The 25,665-nt window shown below is 37.7% G+C and overlaps 1 protein-coding gene across 1 annotated transcript in view; it reads right to left on the bottom strand.

Moving 5' to 3' along the window:
• The window catches only part of nwd2 (NACHT and WD repeat domain containing 2), a 69,977-nt gene extending 45,008 nt beyond the window's left edge, over positions 1-24,969 (bottom strand). The window contains exons 1-3 of the mRNA XM_079604244.1: positions 24,835-24,969; positions 22,484-22,655; positions 13,905-13,993 (exon numbers count right to left, since the gene is read on the bottom strand). Of these exons, the coding sequence (XP_079460370.1) occupies positions 13,905-13,993; positions 22,484-22,655; positions 24,835-24,849 (276 nt within the window). The 5' untranslated portion in view covers positions 24,850-24,969. The remainder of the gene's footprint in view (positions 1-13,904; positions 13,994-22,483; positions 22,656-24,834) is intronic.
• Positions 24,970-25,665: the final 696 nt, after the last annotated feature.

The raw sequence follows: 25,665 nt of genomic DNA, 5'->3' as shown, positions 1-25,665 counted from the left end.
TATTTAGCACGGCAGGATCCAGTGAAGGCTTCTTGAGTAACAGCGTGACAGTGGCCACCTAAGGGCAGCAGGGATGGAGCCAGTGAGGAGGCACTTATTTACAAATGACACCAATCCTGGCCCTACTGAATCAACAATTAATTTAAGAAACTTAGGAGAAATTATGTCGAGAGAGCAGGACGAAGGTTTCATATTGGCTATAATTTCTTTGAGGAGATTCAGAGACATGTGAAGTAAACTATGACATCTTTGTTTCTGAATGAACACGTAGGCTATATCAGACAGTAACTGTATCCTACAACAGTAAACACATAATTTATTCATGCTTCAGTGCATGCTGGGAACTCACAACCCCTTAAGATTTCAGCTATATTTGCTCAGTATAAAATTCTTTGTTCAGATTATTTCACTGTTTGGGACAACATTTGGGAGAATTATGTTGGTCTAACATCTGTTTTTATGAACAGTATTTGTGAATCAAAATGAACCACTAACTAGAAAATATGTAGCTTCTTTTTTTTTTAACTCAATATTAATTTATATGTGATTTAATAAATATGCTAGTATTTATTGTTAATGCCTCTTGTTAATTGAATTCATAATAATGTATTAGTACTTGTAAATGTTAACATGAATCTAGATTAATAAATGCTTCAAAAGCACTGTTCATTGTTAGTTAGCGAATGCATTAACGAATTCATCCATATCGTAAAGTGTTACCAATTTATTAATTTTCATATTGCGAATGTGTTTATATACAATAATGTTGATCTATCAGTTCATTATGCAAAATGAAATTTGAGTAATGGGCAAAAATCTCAGCATGCTGTTAAGGTTTTGAAGAAAATTACATTTGAAATAGGTTTCAAAAATAGGTTCCAGTGACATGGTCAGGTTTGATCATGCTTTGTGATTGGCAGGTCACAGTAAAGACTAGCCAGAAGTTTTGTAATTGGCTGGATTGTGTTTTGCTGGCTGTGGAGTTAAGTGGTGGGAGAACTGTTTTCACTCAAACAGAGTGAGTGCAATCAGTCATGCTTACACACACACACACACACACACGCACGCATGCACGCGTGCGTACGCTGACACTCGTGCACAAACACTTACACACATTGAGTTTGATGGATCTTAACTATTAACTAACCAAGCAATTAGAGTGTGACAGCACAGCCCCCGGGAAAGACTGATAACAAGGTAAGTAGACGGTTTAGAACCCCAAACATCTGGACATGACAACACAGACGACAAACACATCCTGCTCAGGTTACACTGAATGACTGAAAGAGGGGCACAGGGAGATAATTAGCTTGCATCTGATGCTTTTCATAAAAAACAAACCTGAGAAAATGAATCAAGGAGCTGACAGACAGTAAAAAAGCTGTGATGTTCAGCAAAATAATGAATTTTTTTAGACTTAAAGCACAAGTTTTGTAATGAGTGGATGAGTTAGCAAATTCCACCGTAGAGTATTAGCGCATTCCCTGTATGCTAACATGAGAAATAGCATACATGGCATCTGCCACAGATTCTTTAAATTACGACAGCTGTCATCTACTTTAATTAAGCCCACATCTGTAAATGACAATATTGTTATGAACTATGAAAACAGCTCAATTTTAACTGGTATCATGAGCAAAGAACTCATACAGATAATGACTTCTGTTTTATTGCTATTCTTAATGCATTAAAAACCACATTTAACCACACAGGGCTACACAATCATGTTTTTCAAAGAAAACACACATGCATAATGAGTATCATTAAATGCAGTATAACACCCCGGCGTGGAGTAAAAGAGACTGAAAAGCTGTCATTTTCCACTAATAGTGCATCCATAGAAATTATGATGAGGTTTACTCAGCTACTGAGGGCTCTGGCCATAAAATTTCATAACATGAGGCAAATATGACTGTATTTACATAATTGCACAGCTCAAACTGAGGATTTGCAAACATAATGCTCCATAAATCCCAAATGGCTGGTGATAAAGGGTGAAAGAGTATCAATGTCAATGCTGCAAAAGTTCTACATTTAAATTCGAAACTTGCCCTGGTAAGACATTTGAAGCGACATTAAACTATAGGTAACTATAAACTAGTCTCTCAAACCGAACCATAAGAAAATTCACAGACAAAACAACTCAAGCACTGTTGTTGACAGGTTTTAATACTTTCAGGCTTCACTGCTTCTATAATCTGTCTTCAAAGAACCACGTCTCGCGCTTCTTCTCTTTTCTCCTCGGTTTTCACGATTATACAGAGAACTTTCAGATGATGCCTTGGAGATGGAACGAAAGGGAATGAAATCATGCAGAAAACTATCAGAGAAAACAACCCACAGAACAGCCTTGAATTAAAGAACAGGCAGGTCTTTGCATGTGACAGGAGAAATAAAATAAAAAATCTGCTGTTATGAACAATCTGGTTTAACTAAAATGGCTAGGCACCTGGGGCCTCATTTATAACCGTTGCGTACGCACAAAACAGGCCCTGAAAGAGGCGTACGCCACTTCCGACGCACAAGTTGTGATTTATAAAAACAAACTTGACGGGAAAATATGCGCACCTGCACGCAAACTCTGACCCATGCTTACGAACGTTTTGGAGACGGAGCAGTTTGGCGACACCGATGGTGAGCTGGAGTTAAATGTCTTTTTGGTCACTTTTAGAATAAAATTATACATATACAGAAAGATAAAACAAATATAATTTCACTCACCAAGCCTACCACTTGAAGCAAATATCCACACCTTTAATGTCTGCGCCAGCGAGCGCGTTGGGCCGTTTAGTGAACATATCTAACGGCAGATGAAGTAAAACTGTAAATCTTAATCTTCATTATGAGTCCTAATCATAAATAGGCTACAGTGCATGTTCACAATAACAGTTTAAATAAAGTAATGATTTAAACTATGTTTTACTTCTGATATAAACATTTAGATTAAATATGCCATTCTCATTAATGGAGTTAAACACTTAAACGACATGACATTTACTGAAAAGTTTAAATATATTCAATAAATAGCCTATAAATATTTGTTGTGGATGCAATGCTTTTGAACACTTTTCCTGTGGCATGCTGTGTTTTAATGTTTTAACTACAGAGATAATTGCTTCTCATGATAATATCAGATTGTGCAAAAATAATGCACAACAAGGTCTATCTGTTTCCATTAAAAATATAAATCAATTAAAAATACTATTTGGCCAGTGGAAAAGATTGAGAAAAACTTTCTCTGAAATGTATTTTACACTATTTGATTAATTTATTCAAAAACAAGGCAAGGATAGGCTCCTAAATGGTTTTTATTAATGTAATGTGACGGCACATCCGTATTTCGTATTTTCCAAATGTCTTGTACCGTTAAACATGTTATCACGTGGATGAATAATCAAATGCAAATGATATGCAGATGAGGATATGCATAGTAAAACTAGGCGTTGTAAGCTCCATATATGGTTATATCGGGGAGGAGACGCATGTGCGCACAATCTTCCGCTGACTGGGATTTATAAAGTGAATTCTGTGCAGGTTCTCGCGTACGCACGGATTTATAAGTCTGAATATTTTTTTGCGCAGGCCATTTTTGGCTTTCGGGTGCACGCACACTTTTAGTAAGGATCCTACGCACAGTTTTATAAATGAGGCCCCTGGTCACATGCTATCGATTACTTAAAGGTGACATGAATTTACTGTTACAAACACGTATTTTTCATTTTATTTTGAATGACCTTCCTGACATGATTCAGGTGTTTTTTATTTTAATTCATCCATTAATATTTCATTTATTTTAGTGACACATAATTAAATGTATAGACTAATAGCTAGCTATTTGCTAGCAGTAGCACATATTAGCATCTTAAATGCTAAGATTTACATGATCCTTCAACCAAAGCAGTCGTAAATAACTAAATCAGTCCACAGCCAAACAAAATGCTCCACTCTTCTCCACAATGGTAACCCACTGTAATTTAAATGGTTCTAATAATTCCAATGTCTTCCCCTTTTCTCATTTTCTCAAAAAAACATTTATTCTCTCTTAATTCAACTATATGCAAAGCATGCTGGGAACTAACAAGCACCGCTCAGTTTCAGTTAATATAACACAAATCATTCATGTAATCCAACACAAACGGGATTACATTAATGTATTTTACATATATTTAAGCAGATTGAATACAATCAAATTAAGTTAGGGAAATATAGCAGTTGGTGTCGCACTATACCGCCACCCTCTGGATGGAAGAATTTTTTACTTAACATAAATGGTTTGTGTTTAGACAACACGTTAGAATTTTGTACTGTTAAGGTGAGACATAATTGCGTGGACCTTAATAGAAAAAAACATTTCAAGTCAACAAACACAATTATTATAAGTAAACTAAATATAAATAGTGTGCACAACCTTCCTAGTTCATCTTTTTGAGTGTAGGGGTCTATGAATTGTCACACCTTTAGTACAGTGGGGGAAGTACTCACATTTAGGTTTTAGTTACATGGTCACAGAAGGGATAAAAGAAGATTGTGACTGTTGCTATGTCTTTTTTATGCTTTGTCTCTTTTATGCTCTGGCTCTTTTGATTCTCTGTCTTCCATTCTTGGGGCTCTCTCTCTCTTTGCCTCCTCTTTTCTTTGTCTCCTACTCTCTACACTCCCTCTCCCTCTCTATCTATCTCTCAGGTAACATTTTACATATATGCTGGGTACAATTAATGGCATAAGTTTTTATCATCTCATACATCTATTTTGTAACTATGTTAAGTGTAACCATAACCACATTTTGTCATTGTCATCCATCCTTCAGATGAGAGGTAAAAGCGAGGTCCTGACTCTCTGTGGTCATTAAAAATCCCATGGCACTTCTCGTAAAGAGTAGGGGTGTAACCCCGGTGCCCTGGCCACATTCCCTCCAATGGCCCTTGCCAATCATGGCCTCCTAATAATCCCCATCCACTGAATTGGCTCTATCACTCTCTCTCCACCTATAGAGTGTGTGGTGAACGCACTGTCGTTGTACTGTGGCTGCCGTCGCATCATCCAAGTATATGCTGCACACTGGTGGTGGTTGAGGAGAGACCCCCTGACTGGATTGTAAAGCGTTTTGGGTGTACAATACATATGAAAGCGCTATATTCAAGTACCTAATTCATTCATTCATTCATTCATTCATTCATTCATTCATTCATTCATCATTCATTCATTCATTCATTCATTTATTCATTCATTCATTCATTCATTCATTCATGCACTAGTTTTGATTTGGTATTGATTTTGAAGTGCTACCTATAGAAATACAATATTGTCACTCTATATAGCAACGCTCTCCCACATATTAAGCTATTGTAACTACGCTTTTTTCCGTCGTCGTTGGTATAAGTAACAGTAGGTAAGAAATGTACAGTTTTCTACCATCTTGCTGACAAAGTTTCTTTAGTCAATCGGCAGTCCTGAACCCCTGCAGGAATTTCACCCTTACAACTGTATATCAGGGTTAGTATAGAATGCCGTTTAAAAAATTTGGGGTGTGTAAGATTTTCTTTTTGTTGTTGAAAGAAGTATTTATTCTCACCAAATCTGTGTTTATTAAAACAATAATACAGCAAAACAGGTATACTGTGTGTGAACTTAATAAATGTTTTCTATTTTAATGTTTTGAAATGTTTTTTACATAGTGTAACTTAGTAGTTAATCATTAAGTCAACCGTCCAGCAAAATCATTATTTTAGGCTTACCATAGTAGTAATATTTATAGGGTAAGTTTCTGAACACAAATTTGAATGAAAACAAATCTCCTATAGTGTACTTTTTAAGTTCCAGAATGTTATACATTATATTACATTGTAATACATTAATGATTAAATTAATAATCTTGAAAATTGGGTATGATATACTTTGAGAGAGAATATTCTTTGCTCTTTTTTCCTTTATTTTGAACTAGCACGCTGACTCATATATAATTACACATACTACAAACGGCTATACTATATCAGTAAGCAGAAATGGTACTCTGAGATTCGGTTTGGCATGGTTGCCTGCGTCAATCACAACTTCTGCAAAATAGAAAATGATCATCTGAATGGTAAACACCACGAGAGTTAAATAGTTTGATATCCCGGAGTTATGAGCAGATTTCATGATGAGATTCAAAACGACTGAGAGGAGGATACAAACATCTTTACAATGCAGTTGTCAGTTTCAGCCTGATGAAAAGGCCCACAGATTCTCCTGAGAAGAGTTATGATTTATCATCCTTCTGGCTTCTGTCTCTACATGAACGTATCACTTTAGGATAAGACAAATGAGTCATCTGATGGCCCCCATTAAGGGCCAATTAAAAGAGAAATATGATACTCCAACGTGTATGGTGGTCGAACACTATATCTTACGCTTAAAACGGTCAATTATCGAAAAAAAGAAGATAAGAAGGAGCACAACCATCTATGAGAGCAAAAGTTGGAGGGAAATAGGCCGGGAAATGAGAAGCGTAAGATAGAGAAAGGCAGAAAGCAAGAAATAAAAAGGCATGTCAGAAGTCCCCTGATTTAAGAGGCTGTTAGCTCCCCCACCCTGGAGAGAGAACCATGTTCCTCAACCCCTCGGAGCAGTCACCAATCTCCATGCCTTCATTCCATCTCACATACTACCCACAATGCACTGCCCTTGAGTGCCTCTGCAATTAGACTACTGCTATGGCAACCAGCTGCCTAGCCTGCTTGCCTTTTCAATTTAGATTGAGAGAGAGAGAGAGATTGAGAGAGATTGAGAGAGTGAGAGAGAGAGAGAGGGGGGGGGGAACAGACAAATGTTAAAACCATAAAACCTTTACATCAATCATGTCTATGCCTGGACTGAAATGGCAGATTTTTTTTCTTCTTCTGCAAATGGCTAATCGATGCATTCCAACTGAAAATGTAGAAGCCACCTCAATTCCACGCAAATCCATAGATCAACGAGCCAACAGCAAGACGTAACCTCCAAACCCTGAGATAAATGAGCGTTTGTACCTCGGTCCTTCTAGCTTTTCATCTCTCTCTCTGTCTCTTTCTGTTTGCCCTTCGGCTGTTTTCCATCCCTTTTTCTCACCTTCTCATCTGCTGAAGCACCAATGAGTGCTGACAGATCCAATGTGCTCTCACCAGCATGGAGCACTTACACAACAGGGCATGAATTCCCAGGGTGACCAGAGGGGTTGGGGTTGGATTCATAGCCTGCTGAGGAGTGCGAATGAGCCACCAAATGATGGTTGCATAGGTCATAATCCCGCTCTACCACCTTTATAACCTCAAGCAAGGCAATTAACCCTGGCACAAACTGCTTGTATGCTTTTTTCCCCAGTACACTTTGGGTTAACTCATGCATTCAGGATTTCATAAAGTACAATAGTTCCACAGGAAAGTTCTAAAGGACATTCATTTGATCACAATAACATAACAAAAGATATAGGAAAGAGCAGGACCAGCTGTCACAATCTCTATACATTCAACGATTATATTTAATCTCTAACTATAAGGTTTGGCATCAAAAGTCCAAATGTGCGTTTTCTCCAGCAGTTTTGTGTCTAGTTTGTGATTAAACGGAAATAGCGACAGATATTTGTTCATATTTTGGCATACATTCGAATGTCACAAATTATTGAAAAAGAAAAAAATGATATAGGGCAGGGTCTTGGTTTTATTCATTGGTTGTTGATTGGATGTGGAGATATGGCTGTTGCACTTAAAAATAAATGCAAGCATAAAGTTGATTGTGGATGAGCGGGGTTCAAGGTAAATGATTGAAGAATTGTGACATACGTCATCAGAGAAGTCTGTCATTTCACTTGGAGATTATGAGTTATGAGTTCCATTTTAATGACAGCTACACTTTTTAAATGAAAAAAATGTAAATAATGAGTGAGTACAACCATCTCCCAAACAGTGTTTCCCTTTCAAATGGGAACTTGCACTGTGTCCCTGGCCTAGAGGACAATATGGGGAATGCGTTTGGAGTGACCAGTGTTTAAAGTGCGTATCCAAACACGATAATTTTTAATTGTTCTGAATTTTCATTTTCCTTCAGTACGTCGTCTGGGTTTGCAGTATATTCACAGGTTTTCTCCGGCCAATTTTTTACCGGTCCAATCAGCGAACAGAAGTAGTGGCTGAGAACGATGACGTTGAGGTCGTGCGCTAGTCTGAGATGTAGTTTCGTCACGACCAAACGTTAGCGATTGGTTATGGCAGATTCAGATCCAATAGTTTTAAACTTCAACAGAGAACCTGCCTTCAAGGAAGTTAACACTCGTCACAACGGGGAGTGGCCAGACTCTCTGTACAAATGAAATGTATGAGAGTCTGGTAGGACCAGGCTATAGTACAATGGAAACCAGCACGAAATGCTTCAAGAAGTGTGTGCCCCTGCGTCAGAGGTATCTGACACCTGGGGACTCGCATGACTTGTGCGTGAGGGAACCGGGTTACGTACAGTACGTAACCTGAGACGATATTACAGATTCCATTATAAGGACAGTTTTTATTTTGTTAGTGACATTCATAGTGATAAGGCAATCTTCTGTAACCATGGGGCACAGTGCTGCGCTTCAAGCCATCAGATTCATTTGTGCAGAATAGCGAAGCCAAAGCACAAATCGCGTAATTACAAAAACAATGTTCCTCCTTAACGTTTAGTTTTATGCATCAACTGCTAGGCGGTCCAACATTAGCTTTAAACATTAAAAATCAAAGGCAGAGATGAGGGATCCAAATGCAGGGAGATTTTAATGAAAATAAACAATCATAAAATAATTCAGGAACAAAACAACACTGAGAAAAACAAAGAAAACACGGGGAACCGAAGCAGCATCAAATTGAATATTGAGAAGCTCCTCTAGTCAGGGTTTATTTTGCGATAACAACCAACTGGATGTGCATTATCCTTTGCATTTTATTTGTTAGCCAAACATTTTATATTTTTGTAGCTTCATAAATTGTGTTGTGTGTTGCAATTGTTTTACTCTTTAGACTTTCACAAAGAGTCTATACAGTTTAATTGCAATATTGCAATTGTTGCTTCTGTTCAGCAAGATGAACCTAATTACCATTATCACTCTCAAAAACTGTGTGAACATACAAATGCTTTTCAGCATCTTCTGCGAATCCAACTTAGTCTTACCAAACTCATGAGTTCATCAACATTTATACATGTGTTTATGCAAATCAGTTGGTTCAGTAGGCTACCTGACACATTTAGACTTGACTCCAACCCTGTAATCAAACCTCGCCGTCGTCATGGCAGCCAAACAGTATTACCAGCAATGTGCCAGTGCCTACAGCTCTTTTGCGCTCTCATTGGATTATTGAGCCCATCATTAAGAAGTGTTGTTAGAATGAAAACAGGACTTTGTGCTTGTGTGTGTGTGATGTGTGAAGACTGGGCCTGTGTTGATGTGATCAAGATGACTGGAAGCTAATCAGGTGTTAGTGAACAGATTACACAGTTGTTCAAATGGTCAGTTGAGGTTTGAGTAAGAGAGTGAGAACCTCTGGCCAGTGAGACGGTCAAAAGGGGGAAAGATATCTTATATTTTTTATCTCTTTGAGCTTTGTTGTGTTTGCAGGAAAATAAAACAATTAAAGATTTAAAAATTGTTTGGGTTCCATTATTACATTAGAGGTCGACTGATATACCGATTTTAAAGATTAATGGCACCGATTGTCGCTTTGTTGAACTATCAGTTAGCCCTCTTTAGATTAATTACTATCACTGAGTTTTTTTGAGACATAAATATGATAATCCAACATACTTTTGATTATCTGATTACTTGCTTCAGAAGGAAGCGGTCCACTTTAGACATTCTACATATGTTACTTTGCAACTACATGTCAACTAACTCTCATTAGCGTATTAGTAGATTATTCATTTAGAGTAGTAGAATAAGTTGACATTTGCAAAGCTACTTATAGTCAGTTCAATGTCTGTTGGGGGGGGGGGGGGGCATCACAATAAAGTGTTAGCAGATAATAAGCAAAGAGTCTACTTATACTCTAATGACTGGTATTTGACATTTTACTAGTTAGCAAAATATCTAAAGTGGACTATCAAAATCTTTATTTGACTTTATTTTAGTCATTATTGTTCATTTTCTCATACAGTAAATGTTCTCATTAAGTAGAAAGTTTTGATTGATATTATTGATTTTAAAAACATCTGCCATATGTTCCAGTTTTAGTTATTAAAATAGTTATTATTTAGTTATTATCATTTCTAATCATATATCTAGATATCATGATATCAATTAAGGTGAGGGTAAAATCTTAAAACATATAACCAACCTTTAATAAACCATACATTATTTATTAAAATACATATAAGCCGATAACCGAGAGTAAACACGATATGCATGCTTTGTGTAAAAAAATGGAACTCAAAAATAAAGTCTTATCATTATAAGTTGTCATATAAAGAAGATTATGGTAAATGCCGTAATTCGCTCCCCACACTGAGGAGGTCCCACACTGTCATGTTACAGCGCTTTCAGGCCTGATATCCCACCACTGCTAAAGGGATTGAGAGTGTGCATGTGTGCTGTGACTGGACTAGGATAGAGCCTTCCATAGATGAACACACACACACACACACACACACACACACACACACACACACACACACACACACACACACACACACACACACACACACACACACACTCAATCCAGCATCCATCCCTCTCAGGGACGCCACAGGAAATAGAATCAAATAACGGTGACCAGAAAGAATCGCAATTTGCCACATCATATTTTCTGGTTGAGAGAACTCTCTTCTTTTTCTGTCTGTCTCTCCACTTATCTCTCTCACCTTCTCTCTCTCTCTCTCTCTCTCTCTCTCTCTCTCTCTCTCTCTCTCTCTCTCTCTCTCTCTCTCTCTCTCTCTCTCTCTCTCTCTCTCTCTCTCTCTCCCTCTCTCCCTCTCTCCCTCTCTCCCTCTCTGACAACAACTTTGCTTTCCTATCCGTTTATATTAAATAAAAATGTGATAAATGTGAAATGCAAAAGAGTAATCTATTAGCCAACAATTATTGACCAATTTATTGACCAACATATCCAGTAAGATAATAAAAACATACTTAAAAAAAGACACATTTACTTGTGTTGCAACATTGTGCAAGATAAAAAACAACAACTCTTGAATTAATATAAATTAGATCTTATGAATATCAGGCCACAAAACGAAACGTCTGCAGTGACCAACAACATTAAATGTATCATATCAGATTATCAAAACATTAGGCCAAAAACTATAATGTGCTGTTATAAGCCCACTTGAGATATAATAATTTAATTCAACTTATAAACAATGAGATCTGAGTCTCAGCAATAGGACATGACAGTTTCAATGCCAATTTTATATTTACAGAAGAAATTTTCATTTAACCAGTTACTATGGCTACTGCAGATATCTGATGGATTCATTCAACACCCCAACCATGTATAACTCAATGGATCAATGAACAATTTGGGTAGATGACTGACCTGGATTTCTCATCTCACTCTCAAATCAGTTACACCTGATGTGACTAAGCAGTCATGAAAGGATAAGTAGTGATAGAATGGCTCATCTATGTTGAAGGATGAGACAAGGATAATACTGCAGAGGAGGTCACTTAATGCTACAGAGTGTCCGTTAATGTCACCAGATTTGCCAAAAACAAAGACTGTTTCCAGATATGTAATACCAGTATTCCTGTAGCTAAAACATTAGAGCATGGTGCTTACAATGCCAATGTAATGCCAATGTTCAATTCCTGGAAAGCAAGAAGTGAAAATATGTATAACTTGAATGCATGCGGTATAGCGCAAATCTTGAGCTAAAGCAGCTATTATAAAAACCACCTGTCCTTTTGAAGTATTCTTTCTTTCTTTATATTATTTTAAACAAGAAAAGATAAAAAATAAAATGTACCATTTACCATATTATAAACAATAATTACAATATGTCCGAAAAGGAGAGGGATGAAGCAGATTAAGTATTAATGTAAACACAGCCATTTATGTCTTAAGTCTATATAAACAGATGGGAATGGGATGTGCTAAATATGTGCAGTGAAAATGCAGCATAAAATAACTACTGCTGTCTATAATAATTACATTAATTAATTAATAACTAGTTAATAACTAGATAATAACAATAACTAAACCATATAGACAAGAAAAGGAGAAAACCCTCACTGCACTTGGCGGATACCTTTAGATTTAATAAGCCATTTAGAACTGAGCATGTTAAACTAAATAAATTAACACTAAAGCTATTTTACTGGCAATACAGTAGTTCATTTTCATCTCTGAATCGGTAGACAATGCTAATAATTTAATTTGTTTTATTGTACTTCTGATTACCTTCTTTTCAATGTCTGTATGTTTACTTATAAACTTGCTATTGTTAAATGCTGCTGTTAGGTAGGCTACTAGGTAAACAAGCATTGTAAACCATTTTGTGTCTTTGTAATATTGCTTGTAATTAGTTTCTTTGTTCTTTATTTTTTTTACTGCTTGTCTTGAATAACTGTTGTCTTGAATAACTATTTACTGGACTTTTGGAAGGTTTAATGTTCCATTTGGAAACATCTGGTAACATCTGTGCTCACATGTGTTCAATAACATTAACTTTTCTGGTGGTTGTGGTACTGAAATGGAATAGAGACTGTTTTGGTACTGTGACTGAAGAGATCTCAAAAAAGCGAGAGATCACGTGCTCTCTGTTGAAAGTGAATGGGATCATGTCATTTTGATGTGTTGCTTGCAGCATGAATGGGCCTTAAGGATGCATGTTATTGATCTATTTGTGAACAATTCTTTCGTGCATTTTTGTTGTTGTTGTTATTTACCTCATTATTTTTAATCAAAATGTATACACTCTTCCGGTGAAACGTCAGACTTCTCTCTTGTGACTTGAACTTGCCCTTAATTGCAATTGACTGAAAGCTCATTCTGTCTCTTTCAAATCACAATGTCTTTTTCTTTTTCGATAATCCGTTTGATTCAGACTTATGTCACACTACGAAAGAAAAGATCTATCGCTACTTCCATTTCATCACTAATAATTTAAGGACACTGTTAAATGGAACCATAGGCCAATTTCAAAAATAATATCCATTAATATCCATTAATATTCATACTGTATAAGCATGATTGTTCATTATAGGGTTCCTTGTAGTTTCTGCAAATTAAGTTGGGACAAGAGAAAGTATTGTGACAATACAAATTTTTTCATTAAAGCAATTTAAATTCAGACAAAATATACAGAAATTAAACAAACTACAAAAATGCAGAGTTTTTCTTACAATTTTAAAGAAAATGAAGGATTCTCACAATTTCCAAAGTCACTACATCTAAATGTCACTAACCATCAGTGTCAGCTACATCAAAAATCCCTGAAAAGGTTTGAATTCAACAAGGCATAGTCTTATACAAGTAACAGATCTGTTACTTGAGGGGGTGGTCTTGAAATCAGGTCAAGCCCCACACCAATGTAGGCTCAGTTCAATCTCAGCACACTGTCTGCGCCAATGGCCACGGTGCCTCTTCTAGGACAAGCATTTGTTTATCAAATTGCATGAGGAAAATCTCCCCACTGCTCCATTCACTATGACAACAAACATTTGCATTGTAAATATCACTCCAGAGGAGAGGAGGGGAAGAGAGAGATAGATTTCGGGCCATGCACCTGAGGGCGAATATAAGAGAGACATGCTTTCGCCTTACATGAGCATATCAGTGCTGAGATCACATAATAGTCCCTGAGAAACTTTATCTTTCCAGCCCACAGAGCAAAATAAAAAAAGGTAGAAGGTTAGGAAAGAAAAAAGAGAAAGAAATCTGTTTGTCTTGAGCTTAATGGTTGCTGTAGAGTATTTACGGCTGTATTACCTGAAATTCAATGCCATAGTTCTCCCTGCAGAAGTCTCGTAGTTTGGGATAGACGTGTTCTTTCAGAGCATTTCTCTCTGCTTCTGTATCTGTGACAACAAACAAAACACAAACAAACATGAATATTCAGAAAGGGTATATTCAACAATCATCTGTAAATATTCATACATCTTTGTTTGTAAGTCTTAGGGCCAGATTTACTAATAGCTTGCGCTAGCGCAAACCCTCTTTTGGCGTAAAAAAAAAAGATTTTTTTGCGCTGAAAAGGCGTGGCCAGGGTTGTTTTTGGCTGACCTTATTGCATTTGCATCTAAAGCAACATTTCTATATTTTTTTTTTACTTTTCATCTAATATTTATATTTTATTCCAGCCTTTTTTAAATATTTTTTTAAGTTAACAATAACAACACTGTTAATAAATGATTACATGTACCGTGGTAGTATTTACATAGTACTTCAAACAATTCTATGGTGTTTCTGTCCAAAATACCACTGTAGTCCTTTCCCTCGCAGATACTTTACATCATATGCATGAATGCTTATGAGCAAATCACATACAAACCCTTCCAAACATCTCTCTTTTGGTCCCTGTCTTTTGCTGTCACTTCAACACTCTGTTCTTTTCTCAGGGGATAGCTGCCAGCAAGGCTTGAAAACAGAGATTCCCCGGCTTACACTGTAGTCACTACTGTTCTCTGCTGCTAGTAGCAGAGCAAAAACAAACACGACGTCTGTGATCACATAGACAATCTGGGATTCAAAACCTGGAAATAAACAGAAAGTTGCAGGATTTTTTGGGAAAATCTTTTTATTTATGAAATCTTCCTGTTCACGAGATGACATAAAACTAAGAATAAGTCAATTAGAGACGTTGATCATGTGACTCTTGTCTTGGTTCAGATGGTCAATGTTCTTCTTCCGTTGAAGATCATCTCAAATCATGCTGGGGAATGTCTCAGGTTACGACTGTAACCTATGTTCCATGAGAACAGGGAACGAGAACAACATGACGCAGTGTGAGTTCCCTTTAGAAAGGAAACCTGATGATCAGATCAGGTATGTCAAACAAACTTGTGCAGTTCATGCAGCCTGACTGTCATTACAGCAAAAGTAAATTATTCAATTATTAATTAATTTGTAGTAAAAAAAAGTGTTTTCATAATACGTAATACAAATGCACAATAGCAGCATTTCCACTCATGCCTTCAGAATCTTGCACACAGCAGCAGTGTATGCCGTTGAATATTACATGATGCCCTTTGTCACAGAAAGTCAGGGCAAAATGAGACAATATGAGAGTTGACATATTGAGGATACTCAGCCTTACTGTATTTACTACTGTACACAGTGGCTAAGGCACACATAAACAAACAAACACTCTTCAAACACCCCCAGTACCCTATTCACAAACCAATTAAAGGTGAAATTACAAAAATACGACAGTCTGATTTCAAGGTCGCGTAATAGATGATGCTTACTTAGTCAAACACCTATTTTTGCATCTTTCTTTCCCTTTCCCTAAGCTTTGATTTACCTTGGAATGAGGACGAAAAGTAACTGAACTTGATTCTGAAGCATGGTTTTCTCTTCTACTTGTCAGTATCAGTTTGCTATTGTTTAGGCTCTCTGCTGATAGTTGATATTTCGACAGAGAATGGGAAAATCAGACTGGAGAGCTCTCTGTGGAAGATGAGGCCAATCATGTGCTCCGAACCCTCTGGGTACAGGCGGCCAACACAGCGTGCCACACAGCTCACTACAGCAACTCTATCTGTGTCAGCCTAGTCAAAATTTTTGGCGGGTTTAAAAGCTTGTGCGGCTTTCATGGTTTAAATCTTTAATAACTTTCCATTCATTTCTTTTTTTGGGCTGTCCTTTAAAGTATCTAGTCTCAGCATTTACTTTTCTCTTGCACTGTTTTCCTGTGCAATTTTTTGTTGTTTTCCAGACTTTCTCAGTAATAAATACTGTGGAAAAATGTTTTCATTCTTTTTTTTTATCTCTTTCTATACTTTCATCTTATTTTCACCCTGACAAAAAAACGATAACCTGACTATCCAAGCAAGCAAAGAACTTAAAAACATGTGGTCACAAAAGGTAGAACAAAGGTGAATTATCTCTTGTCAATAGTGTAGCAAAGAAGCACAGTTCACTTTCAAACCAAGCAGCTTTCTGTTCAACGCGGTGAATTTACGAGACCAACCTGAACTCGGTGCAAAATAAGCACGGGGAAATCTTTCATCCTCACGTGAAATTCATGATTGTGTGGATTCCTATTGAAATGATTGGATTTCACTTACAAAATTGGTCAAGCAACAGTAAGAGTGACTGCACCATTAGACCTTTTATATATAAACACAAACAAAACAACAGAGGAGCTTAAACGCGTAACATCACTGGGAAGCTTCTTTTTAGAAAGGTTTGTTATGGTCTTATAATGAAACGTTGAAATAATCTCCCCACATGCAACAAACCATCCCCAGAACAAAAGAAAATCTTTAGAACACATTAGTGTCCAGTTAGTAGACAAGACACGTATAGACTGGCAAAACACCAGGGAAAAGCACCTCGTAAGTAGATACTTTCAAATAGTCATAAATGAATTAACGTGCCACGCACTGGGGAGCACTTTATACTGTGCATTTCCATAACAGATTGAAGCTTTCAAAGTGTATCCATCTGGAAATTGTGTCAAAGATATAGGTTTGAAACGTGCATAGAGAGAAAGAAAAAGAAAGGAAGAAAAAGAGAGAGACAGAGAGAGATGAAAGAACCATCAGCTATATGAGCCGCTGTACTGGCCGTCACATTTACATGTTGCATGTTTGAAGTGTCTGATATGATTGAGAATGATAAAGAAAGATATAAAAAAGAGGAGAGAAAACGAGTGAGCTCATTCACTATGGGGGTGGGTGGTGCCAGTAAAGCTTTTATTGAACCAGATTGCATTGAATGGATAAAGGAAGGAAAGCGATGAAAGATGAAGGAGGACGGCTATAAGAAATAAAAGACTTGAACAAGACTTATAATTTCTATAATAAAGCCTTGTAGTCCCAATCAAAGCCCGAAAGGCTGCCATTAAACATCCCAGATGTATAGAATAATTATATTATTATTTTTTTTAGCTCCCATGCATTTAAAGTGAACTTTAAATGTACTTTAAGTGCACATTGTAGGATTTAAAGTCAGTTCACACACAGAATTCATTTTTTGCATTCATCTGTTGTTTTTCAATTGTTTTCTGTCTACACATATGCTAGATGCTAGATTTTTGACCATTATAACATATCACATGGTTTTCTTTTTAGATCTTGTTTATCCCTTTTCACTCCCTCTATGCCTTTCTTGGTCTGCTAAGCTTTAATTATCATTGGAAATCTGAGCTGCTTTGCCATTTTATATGCCTATTTCAACCCTTCTGAAGTATAGTTTTCTCTTCTACTTGTCTGTATCAGTTTGCTAGTTAATATTGCAACAGAAAACAGAAATATCACGCTGGGTCTTTTATGTGTGTTTCAGTTAACAGGTCAAACAATTTCTAGATTTTTTGAAACGCAATAATGCATTCTGTGTGAATTTTCTTTTTTTAAATTTGGGTTAGCAATCTTTTGTCAAAAAGGAATAACTAATGTCACAAATCTCTACCCTCCAACCACCTGGCTCCATTCTGGCATGTATCCTAATGTTTCATGTGCCAATCATTTCTCAGTTAATAAAATCAGGTCCTGCAACATATTTCTTGTTGAATATTCTCGAATGTACAGAGCCATACACAGCCGAGATATTGTGGCTACAAATTAATAATTTGTTCCCGCAAGTTATATATACAAACCTACATTTTAGAACTGAATGGTATGTATGGTCTAGCAAAAATAGATGTCACACCACACTACCATCAATGGCATTTTTTTCTAGTCACTTAACGTTTTAAACGCCTTAATAGTTTATGAATATTGGTGTCATTTAGAATCTCAAGCAGCAAGCGTGCCTCTCACTCTCAATGCTGTGTCTGTTCCTGTCTATAATCTGGGTTAAAGCCTTTGTTCAGTCCCTCCCATGGGGCTCTCACATGTGTCTCCAGCAGCACGGGCTCTGAACGGATGGTCGCATATAGATGAGCTCAGTATTGATACAGCTGTCTGATGCTGAAGCACAAGTCTCTGAGGGATTAGGTGAGGTCGCAAGATGGAGGACGATGGAACGAGAATTGCTCCCCATCAAAGGCGCCTGACCGAGAGCGCTCAACGACTGAGTGAAATCCCATCTGTGACTAAAACACGTTCCTGTTGGCAATCCATTAGCTACATGGCATTAGTAAACTAATTACCAAAGGCTCAAAGGCAAAAAAATTATCTGAATATTCAAAGCACATAATTATCCATCATTATAAGCCATTTGAGTGTTTTTTTTAATGCAATGCTTATGAAATAATGCTGCATTAAAGGTGAAGAGTGTTAATCTTTTCTATGTTAAAATACTATCAAAGTTTAATATGCCGATACGACTATAAATAAGCAGTTTGATACTCCTGAAAAGTGCTATTAAAACTGGGTCCGACTAGCCCAAAACAGCAATACTGACTCAACCAAGGATGTCTATTATAGCTTAAGAACGCTATCTCAATGCCAATTGCTCAGCTGGCGTAGGTCTGCTATCTCTGCTCATGGGAGTTGTCTTTGAGCCAATCACTTGAGCTGTAATTTAATGCCATGTGACTAATCAATCCCTTTGGAGCCTTTGAAAATGAAATCATGACAATGCTAACTGGCTGATGTCTCCAATAACCCTTCTTACAGGTTTAAAAGTGCATTCAGTAGTTATTTTGCTAGCGGTAACATCGCTGTTCTTTGTACTTCAAGTAGCGATAACACAATAGTGTAAGATACCAGCCCGATCTCATCCCAAGGCGTCATATACTGACGCTTTGACAAAACGTCTACATCCAACGCACATGGCACCCTTTAGCGTCAATATGAGACGCACATAGAAATGGACCAGAAGGCGCCTCCTAGCGGTCTAACCCTAACACTACCCCAGACCTAAACCCAACTGTGCGTGTCATATTGACGCTAAAGGGTGCCATGTGCGTTGGATGTAGACGTTTTGTCACAAGTGTCAGTATATGACGCACTAGGATGAGAATGCGTTGCAGATACTGTACTGCCATCTACTGATGTGGATCCGTACGATTGTCTCTGAGTTTTATGTAAATTAAACTGATACTAGTAAATTTTAGAGAGCGGTTTACACAATAATTACCTTACCGAAACAACAAAAAATGGCAACTTGGGCAACACTACTCAAATCTTCTTAGACCGTAAAATTACTGATTTGTCCATTGTCTTGACTGGTTAAGGACGATAACAAGTGTGTTCCATTGTCTAATTTTAGCTCTTCGCATCAAACAACTCGCGTATCTACAGAGGCTGCAGCAAATGAGCGTGAAACATTGCGCGAACAAGTTGACGTTTGACAAGCATTAAGCGGAGGACCCACACTTTACGTTTATGTTTGAAACCCATTTTATAGAAAACTAGTACAGTCTTCATCTAATCATGTGACTGTACACCGTTAAGAGGATTATTTATTTATGCATAAATCTTTTTACATTTGCATTGCACTACTGAATGCACCTTTAAAGGCACTCAAAAAATCTACAATCAATTTTTTTTTAACTGTCATAAATAAAGAGAGATGCTTTTCAGCCTTTCATACCCTAGTTCTTCACATCACAAGAACAATTCTACCAGCTGAGCTACCGAGCAAGCTTAATATGTCAGGAAAGCCAAACATATGGAGCTGGTCAAGTGATGCAAACTCCAGAGCATTCGTTGACAAATCATGCACAATGGTAAAAGGTGTTTTGAGGTTATAATGTAATATTTTGCAAGGATTTGTGTGAAAATAAGTCTTTACAAATACATAATTTGCCCATAATCATAATTTTGTATGAAAAGGATAACATGAGCTTGCTGTTTTACTGCCTCCAGTGTTAATGTTTTTTTGGAAACTGCAGTGGTATGTATTGGTACAGGTACGTATTTTTTGTTTTGCGGAGCTCTATATTTGTATTGGTACGTATTTTGCGTTTTTCCAATAAGCCTATGTTGACCCAGCATTGAAAACAATCTGAATGCACCATAATACATCACGAAGGCTAACACCACGCATGCTGTTATAACACGGTGGCATTAAATTCAAGGTCCTTAAAGCAGAATAAAACTCCTGCACATAAAACTCTAGTTGCCCTTGGTTACCCTACAAAGAGACAAACAACAACAACAATAAAAACGAACATACAAATGTTATCACATTCATTTCCCCAAAGCCTCAATCTCAACCCCAGCAAGACTCCAGCAACTGCTGTCCTAACTGCCCCTAGTAGACCCCCTAAATCACAGAGCTGACTTCTCCAATAGCTCTAACCAAATTGAAATCATTCCTCTCATGTCGGGGGGGATGTATAAGAGTGAGAATAGGTAAGACATAACTGTTGTTATGAGTCTCTGTGTGCAAGGCCAACTCCCTTTTTTGTAAATCTGTGATGTATAAATTGCTCCCTCTAGTGCTTAAGGGGGAAGAGCATTGCACCAAAGCCCAGCTGGCTTGTTCAGCCACTGAAAGTGTCATTAACTCTCTACCTTGACATCACCTCTAAGTTGTGCATCTACAGGTTCAGTACATTAGATTCCACACTCCACCTCACACTCTCTCAGTCAGCACACACACCGTCACCTCTGCCTCTCTGCTCTTCAAGCAGTTGACTTTCCAGGGCTTTTGACCAGAACAAAATCTCTCTAATCTCCTATTTCAGTAGAAAATTGGCTTCAGACTCACTCTATTTACAATATTCCAGTATAAGGACAAGTTGCACTGCATACATTCATTGAAGGTTGAATGTGATTATACAAAATGGTATTTGTAATGTGGAAACAATGTTTTCAAATTAAAGCTATTTAACTTAGCTGAAATTAGCTTCATTAAATGAAAAATTAAACCGCAAAAAATAACAACCATTTCAAGCAGGTTTTCCAAAAAACTCCATATGTCTGCTACTGGTCAAACAAACAAATAGTCCTGCCCCAAGCTCACACATTGGTTGAGCCAATGTTGTTGTATCGGCTGGTCAGGACACTCAAACAAACTGAACAGTGTTTTGCAGCACTGCACAGCCACAGTGTTTACACTTTTCAGGAAAATCTTAGTATAGCAGTTATATACATAGTATATTCATATTATAATATGTATATTACATACTGGATACTATTATTTACTAGTACATAATGGCCTGTTGTTTTTATTATTATTATTTATGAATAATGCATGTAACCGCATCCATGTGCATCAGGAACGAGTGCATCTACAGGTGGAATATGACGAGGTCGCCTATGTCATAGCTGCGATTTAGAGGAGTCTTTATCGTGAATCCTTCAGCTTGAAAGGTCATCATTTTATTTAAGACATCCTTGCGCCGATCTAATTTATTCACCGGTATCTTCCCTCCTTTCACTTCATCCTCACCTCTCTGTGCTCATTTCTCCATTCCTCTTTCTCTATCTCCCTACTAACCCATTTTATACTTTCCCTTGGCTTGTTTACTCCTAGATTAGAAGTACTATTTTAAGGTCTCCCTGCAGCCCATATTTAAATCTATGACTGCATACTGTATGTGCCGCCTAGTTCCCCTGGCACTCATTAAATCTGAGGTCAATTCTAAGCAGCCCTGGGTTTAAGCCTTAAGATGTAAAAATGAGCAATCGATGGTGGAAATGATGACCGATTTCTCAGGATAGGAGCAAGAAATTCCCACTCCGTTAACCACTTTCACATAGCCACAAGCAAACTGAAGACTGAGAGCTCCCTTATATTATTATTAGAGATTGTATTACTGTAAAGCAGCACAGTATTTTGTGTCACGGTTGCTTGGCCAGTGTTTTCGTGGATTGTTGAAACCCATGTTCAGTGCTGAGACAGACGGCTCCACTAACTGCTGTCGCTGCTGCTCTTGTCAAAGCACACGGGAGGGACAGCGGTCCTGCAGACATTAGCAATGGCCATATCTCTGAGGATGGCAGCATGTGTTATGAAACGGCATGATGTGGATCTGTCATTGCCATCTGAATTCATTACTGTAAAATATTTTTCATTAACACATTGGATGATAAAGCACGTCTTGCACATCGCAGGTGTCAGTCTGGTTGACAGAACAGTGTTTGTGTGTTTGTGCAGTATGGTCCTTGGGTCCAGGTGATTCTCAAGTTCTCATACACACATATTCATGCACCTATCATGAATAGTCTAATCTATTTAAAAATGAAAGATATTTGATCTTAGGAACTCCAAAATGGTGCCTCATCATCACATTAGCAGAACCTTCTGGAGAACCTCTAGGCACCATTTTAAATGGAATTTGCAAAATTGAGAACTCTGAAGACCATAAACGGTTCCTCCAGTAAGCTCATTATTAGGAAAGGATATTTGGTGCACCTTCAAATGACTTCTTTGAGTGTGGCACTATGAAGAACCCAAAGTATTTTTTCTTCTTCTTCACATTGACAGTGAGGGAAAAAGCTACTTACCATCAGGGTTGGCACAGATGAAGACCCGGACGCTCCTGCCCGTGGGGACATGGAACGGTGGGAGTGCAAGGACGTTCCCACTAATGGCTGCCTTACGCAGAGCAGATTCACGGGGACAGGGCTGCCTGCTGCCCACTACGGACGGCCACATGGGTGGCGACTTCCAGCGAGGCTGCAGACAGAAGTTAACAACTTTAGAAATCCAGGAAATGGAATGGATGGATGGATGGTTGCGTATGTACACACAATTTTGGTGGAATCTCTTTAAGACTGAGGATGTGGTCACATTAACAAAATTTCACAAGCAAAAAAATACACTATTGTCAATAGTGTAATGAATTATAAAGCACAGTTGCCACTTTCAACCCGAGCAAATGTCTGTTGTCATTGTGATGAATCTGAGTAACCAACTTGAACTAGTTACAAAACCAGTGTGGAGAAACCTTTGTGCTTGACATTAAATTCCTGGTTGTGTGGATTCCTTTTAAAATGACTGGGTTTCGCCCGCGGAAATCTGCTGAACAGTGGCAAACATGACCACAACTTGACAATCAAGCACTAGTTTCTATTCAGAAGCAGTTCCATTTGAATTTACAGCGCAAAACGTACAGCGACCAGTTTAGTCAGATTCCTGTAAAAATTACTCTCGATAGGCTACAGTTCTTTTAAGTTTATCAGAAATATAAAGCATGGCCAAAAAGTGAGTCTTATGAGCTGCTTTGTTTTAATTAATAAAAAAATTACATTCGCACAGTCAATGTTTGGGATTAATTAATGGGTGTGACTGTATAAATTACTGATGTCAAGTGTCTTTTCAATTCTCTATTTTCCTAACTATATTGACAGTGGTTGAATTTGGAACAGCATACTAGATTTGACAGATGAACTGGCATTTAGATTGGATTCGTTTATTAAATGTTGAGTAAGATGTTCTATGGGTCGTAAGATTTCTAGATGTTTAAATCTTTTAAATAATCCATGTTGTGCAAGATTTTCAAGCATACTCAAGGCTACATGGCAGAAATAGTAAGAGTCGTTTGTTAGAATGCTATTTGACTAAAGAAAAGATGGTGGCGTCCATAACACGTAAATAGTTTTATTTAATAAATGAGAAGTGAATGAAGTGACAGAAAAGTTTGTCCTGTAAGGTTCCGCACAAGTTTACTTGGTTGTCACTGTGTAAAAAGTGCGTATTTAGAATTCTCTTAACAATTTACAACCTTATTTGTAGCTGTGTGAACGTGGACAAAACACAGCGGTTAGTGTAATGCGATTCCCGAACAAATAAGCCGGTGTTACACCGAATTCTAGCTGTGACCCATCGAAATTATGTAGGCCTAGTAGGCGTTGTAGTGACGGTATGGTCAAAGCGTCAAAACGCTTGATTGCGTTCCAGTGTGCTCTTGTCTTTTCCAGCTCATTTTTTAGAACGCTGTCAAGTTGAAAGAAATTCCCCCAAATGTTGTAGGCTAGCCTACTTAATTTATTTAAATATACACATTATGAGTTTTGTTAGCTGTATGAATTTGAATGAATGAATGAATGAATGAATGAATGGATGTATGTATGTATGTATGAATGAATGAATGAATGAATGAATTAATGAATGAATGAATGAATGAATGAATGAATGAATGAATGAATGAAATGGCATTTGCATTTTGCTTAGTTACTTGTATTTTACTTAGGCTAACTGTAGTTAAGGCCAATTATTTGATAAAACTAGGCACATTAAAAGTCTGTGTAAACGTTCTTTGGAATTCCTGTAGCCTATTACCTAGATATTTATCATATAAATGCAACATACTGATTAATGCAATTAAAAATCGGATTTGTCTTTATTAGCCTAATAAGAGTTGCTACTGATACCGTCAAGGAAACCGAATCGTTAAAAGGAATCAGAATCGCATCCAGAATCGATTCCCATTTCTAATTAATTGTACATGACTTATGCTTGAGCAATGCCTGCAATTGCCTTTGTAAGAAGGCACACTAGAGCATGTAGCCTATACTTTCTCACTTTATAATGATTGTCAGTGTTAATGATGTAGCCAGAGAAAAAACGCGTAAACGCACCCGGTCACGAACTGCATCTCCGCATGGAACGAACAATCGATAAATGTCTGTCTCAGCAAACAGCGAATCTTAATCCTTGTTTCTAAGAGTTGAAGATCGATTTGTCTTAGTCGCGTTTCATGCCTTAACATTACAGCTGAACGCATCCGAAGACGATAAAGTTGCGCGTTGATCGTACAGTAAAGCCAATTTCAAACAAAATAAACTCAGCCGCGCTTCAACAAACACCGAATGCAGGCAGCATGCTTGCACAGTAACACACTTGAAGTGCTTACGTTCATCCTCTTCATCCTGAAGCCGTATCACACAATATCCGAGCAGGTTTCACGGAAATCAGTGGAGACGGCGATACAAACGCCCATTCAATATTTTTGACCGAAAATCAGTCCCATGGGACCAGGAGAGTGACGGTCGCTGGCCAAACCCCGGCGGTCCGCATCCTCCTAGTGCCGTGTCTTATAAAGCTCCGCGCACAGCGTTTTCTGTCCGCAGTGCTTGAGGAAAACACAAGTGAGGTGACAGAGATGAGAGTAGAGGGATATTCCTCTCATCGCCAGCTGTCTCTTAATGCGCAGCGGCGAGCAGGAGTACGAGAGGAGGAGGAGGAGCGCTCTGAATTCATTATCAATAAATGCTTCTCTTTCGCAGCGCGCTGGAAGTTTAAGTGAATTGAATTAAACGTAGTTGATTGGACTGCATTGCTGCTCGCGCTCGGGGAAATGCTCAAACCTCGCCTATTTTATTCGCAAAGATGGACCAAAGAATGCTATTGGCTATTGCACAGAAACAACAAATGCTAAACTATTTTTTATAAAACAAACATGTTTTCGTAGATTACAGACTGAGAAAATAGCATAAAAAGAAGACAGCAACATTTCTCGTCTCCCATCCTTGTCAGGTCTGCTGGCTGGTTTTAGAGGGTTTCTAACCACTTTTCAGCAGGTCGGACTGGAAGACCAGCTTAAACCAGACAAGACAAACCGTTTAGGCAGTATAGCCTATATATATAATGCACTCTGTTCTTAGGCACATTTCAAATATCACGCAGAACAGAGATTTATCTTGAGGTTAACCTGGACAAGTCCGCTGCTGACTGCAAGCAGATG

Source organism: Phoxinus phoxinus (assembly GCF_949152265.1).
Source record: "Phoxinus phoxinus genome assembly, chromosome: 2".
NCBI lineage: Eukaryota > Metazoa > Chordata > Actinopteri > Cypriniformes > Leuciscidae > Phoxinus > Phoxinus phoxinus.
This window is presented reverse-complemented; position numbering and strand designations above follow the sequence as displayed.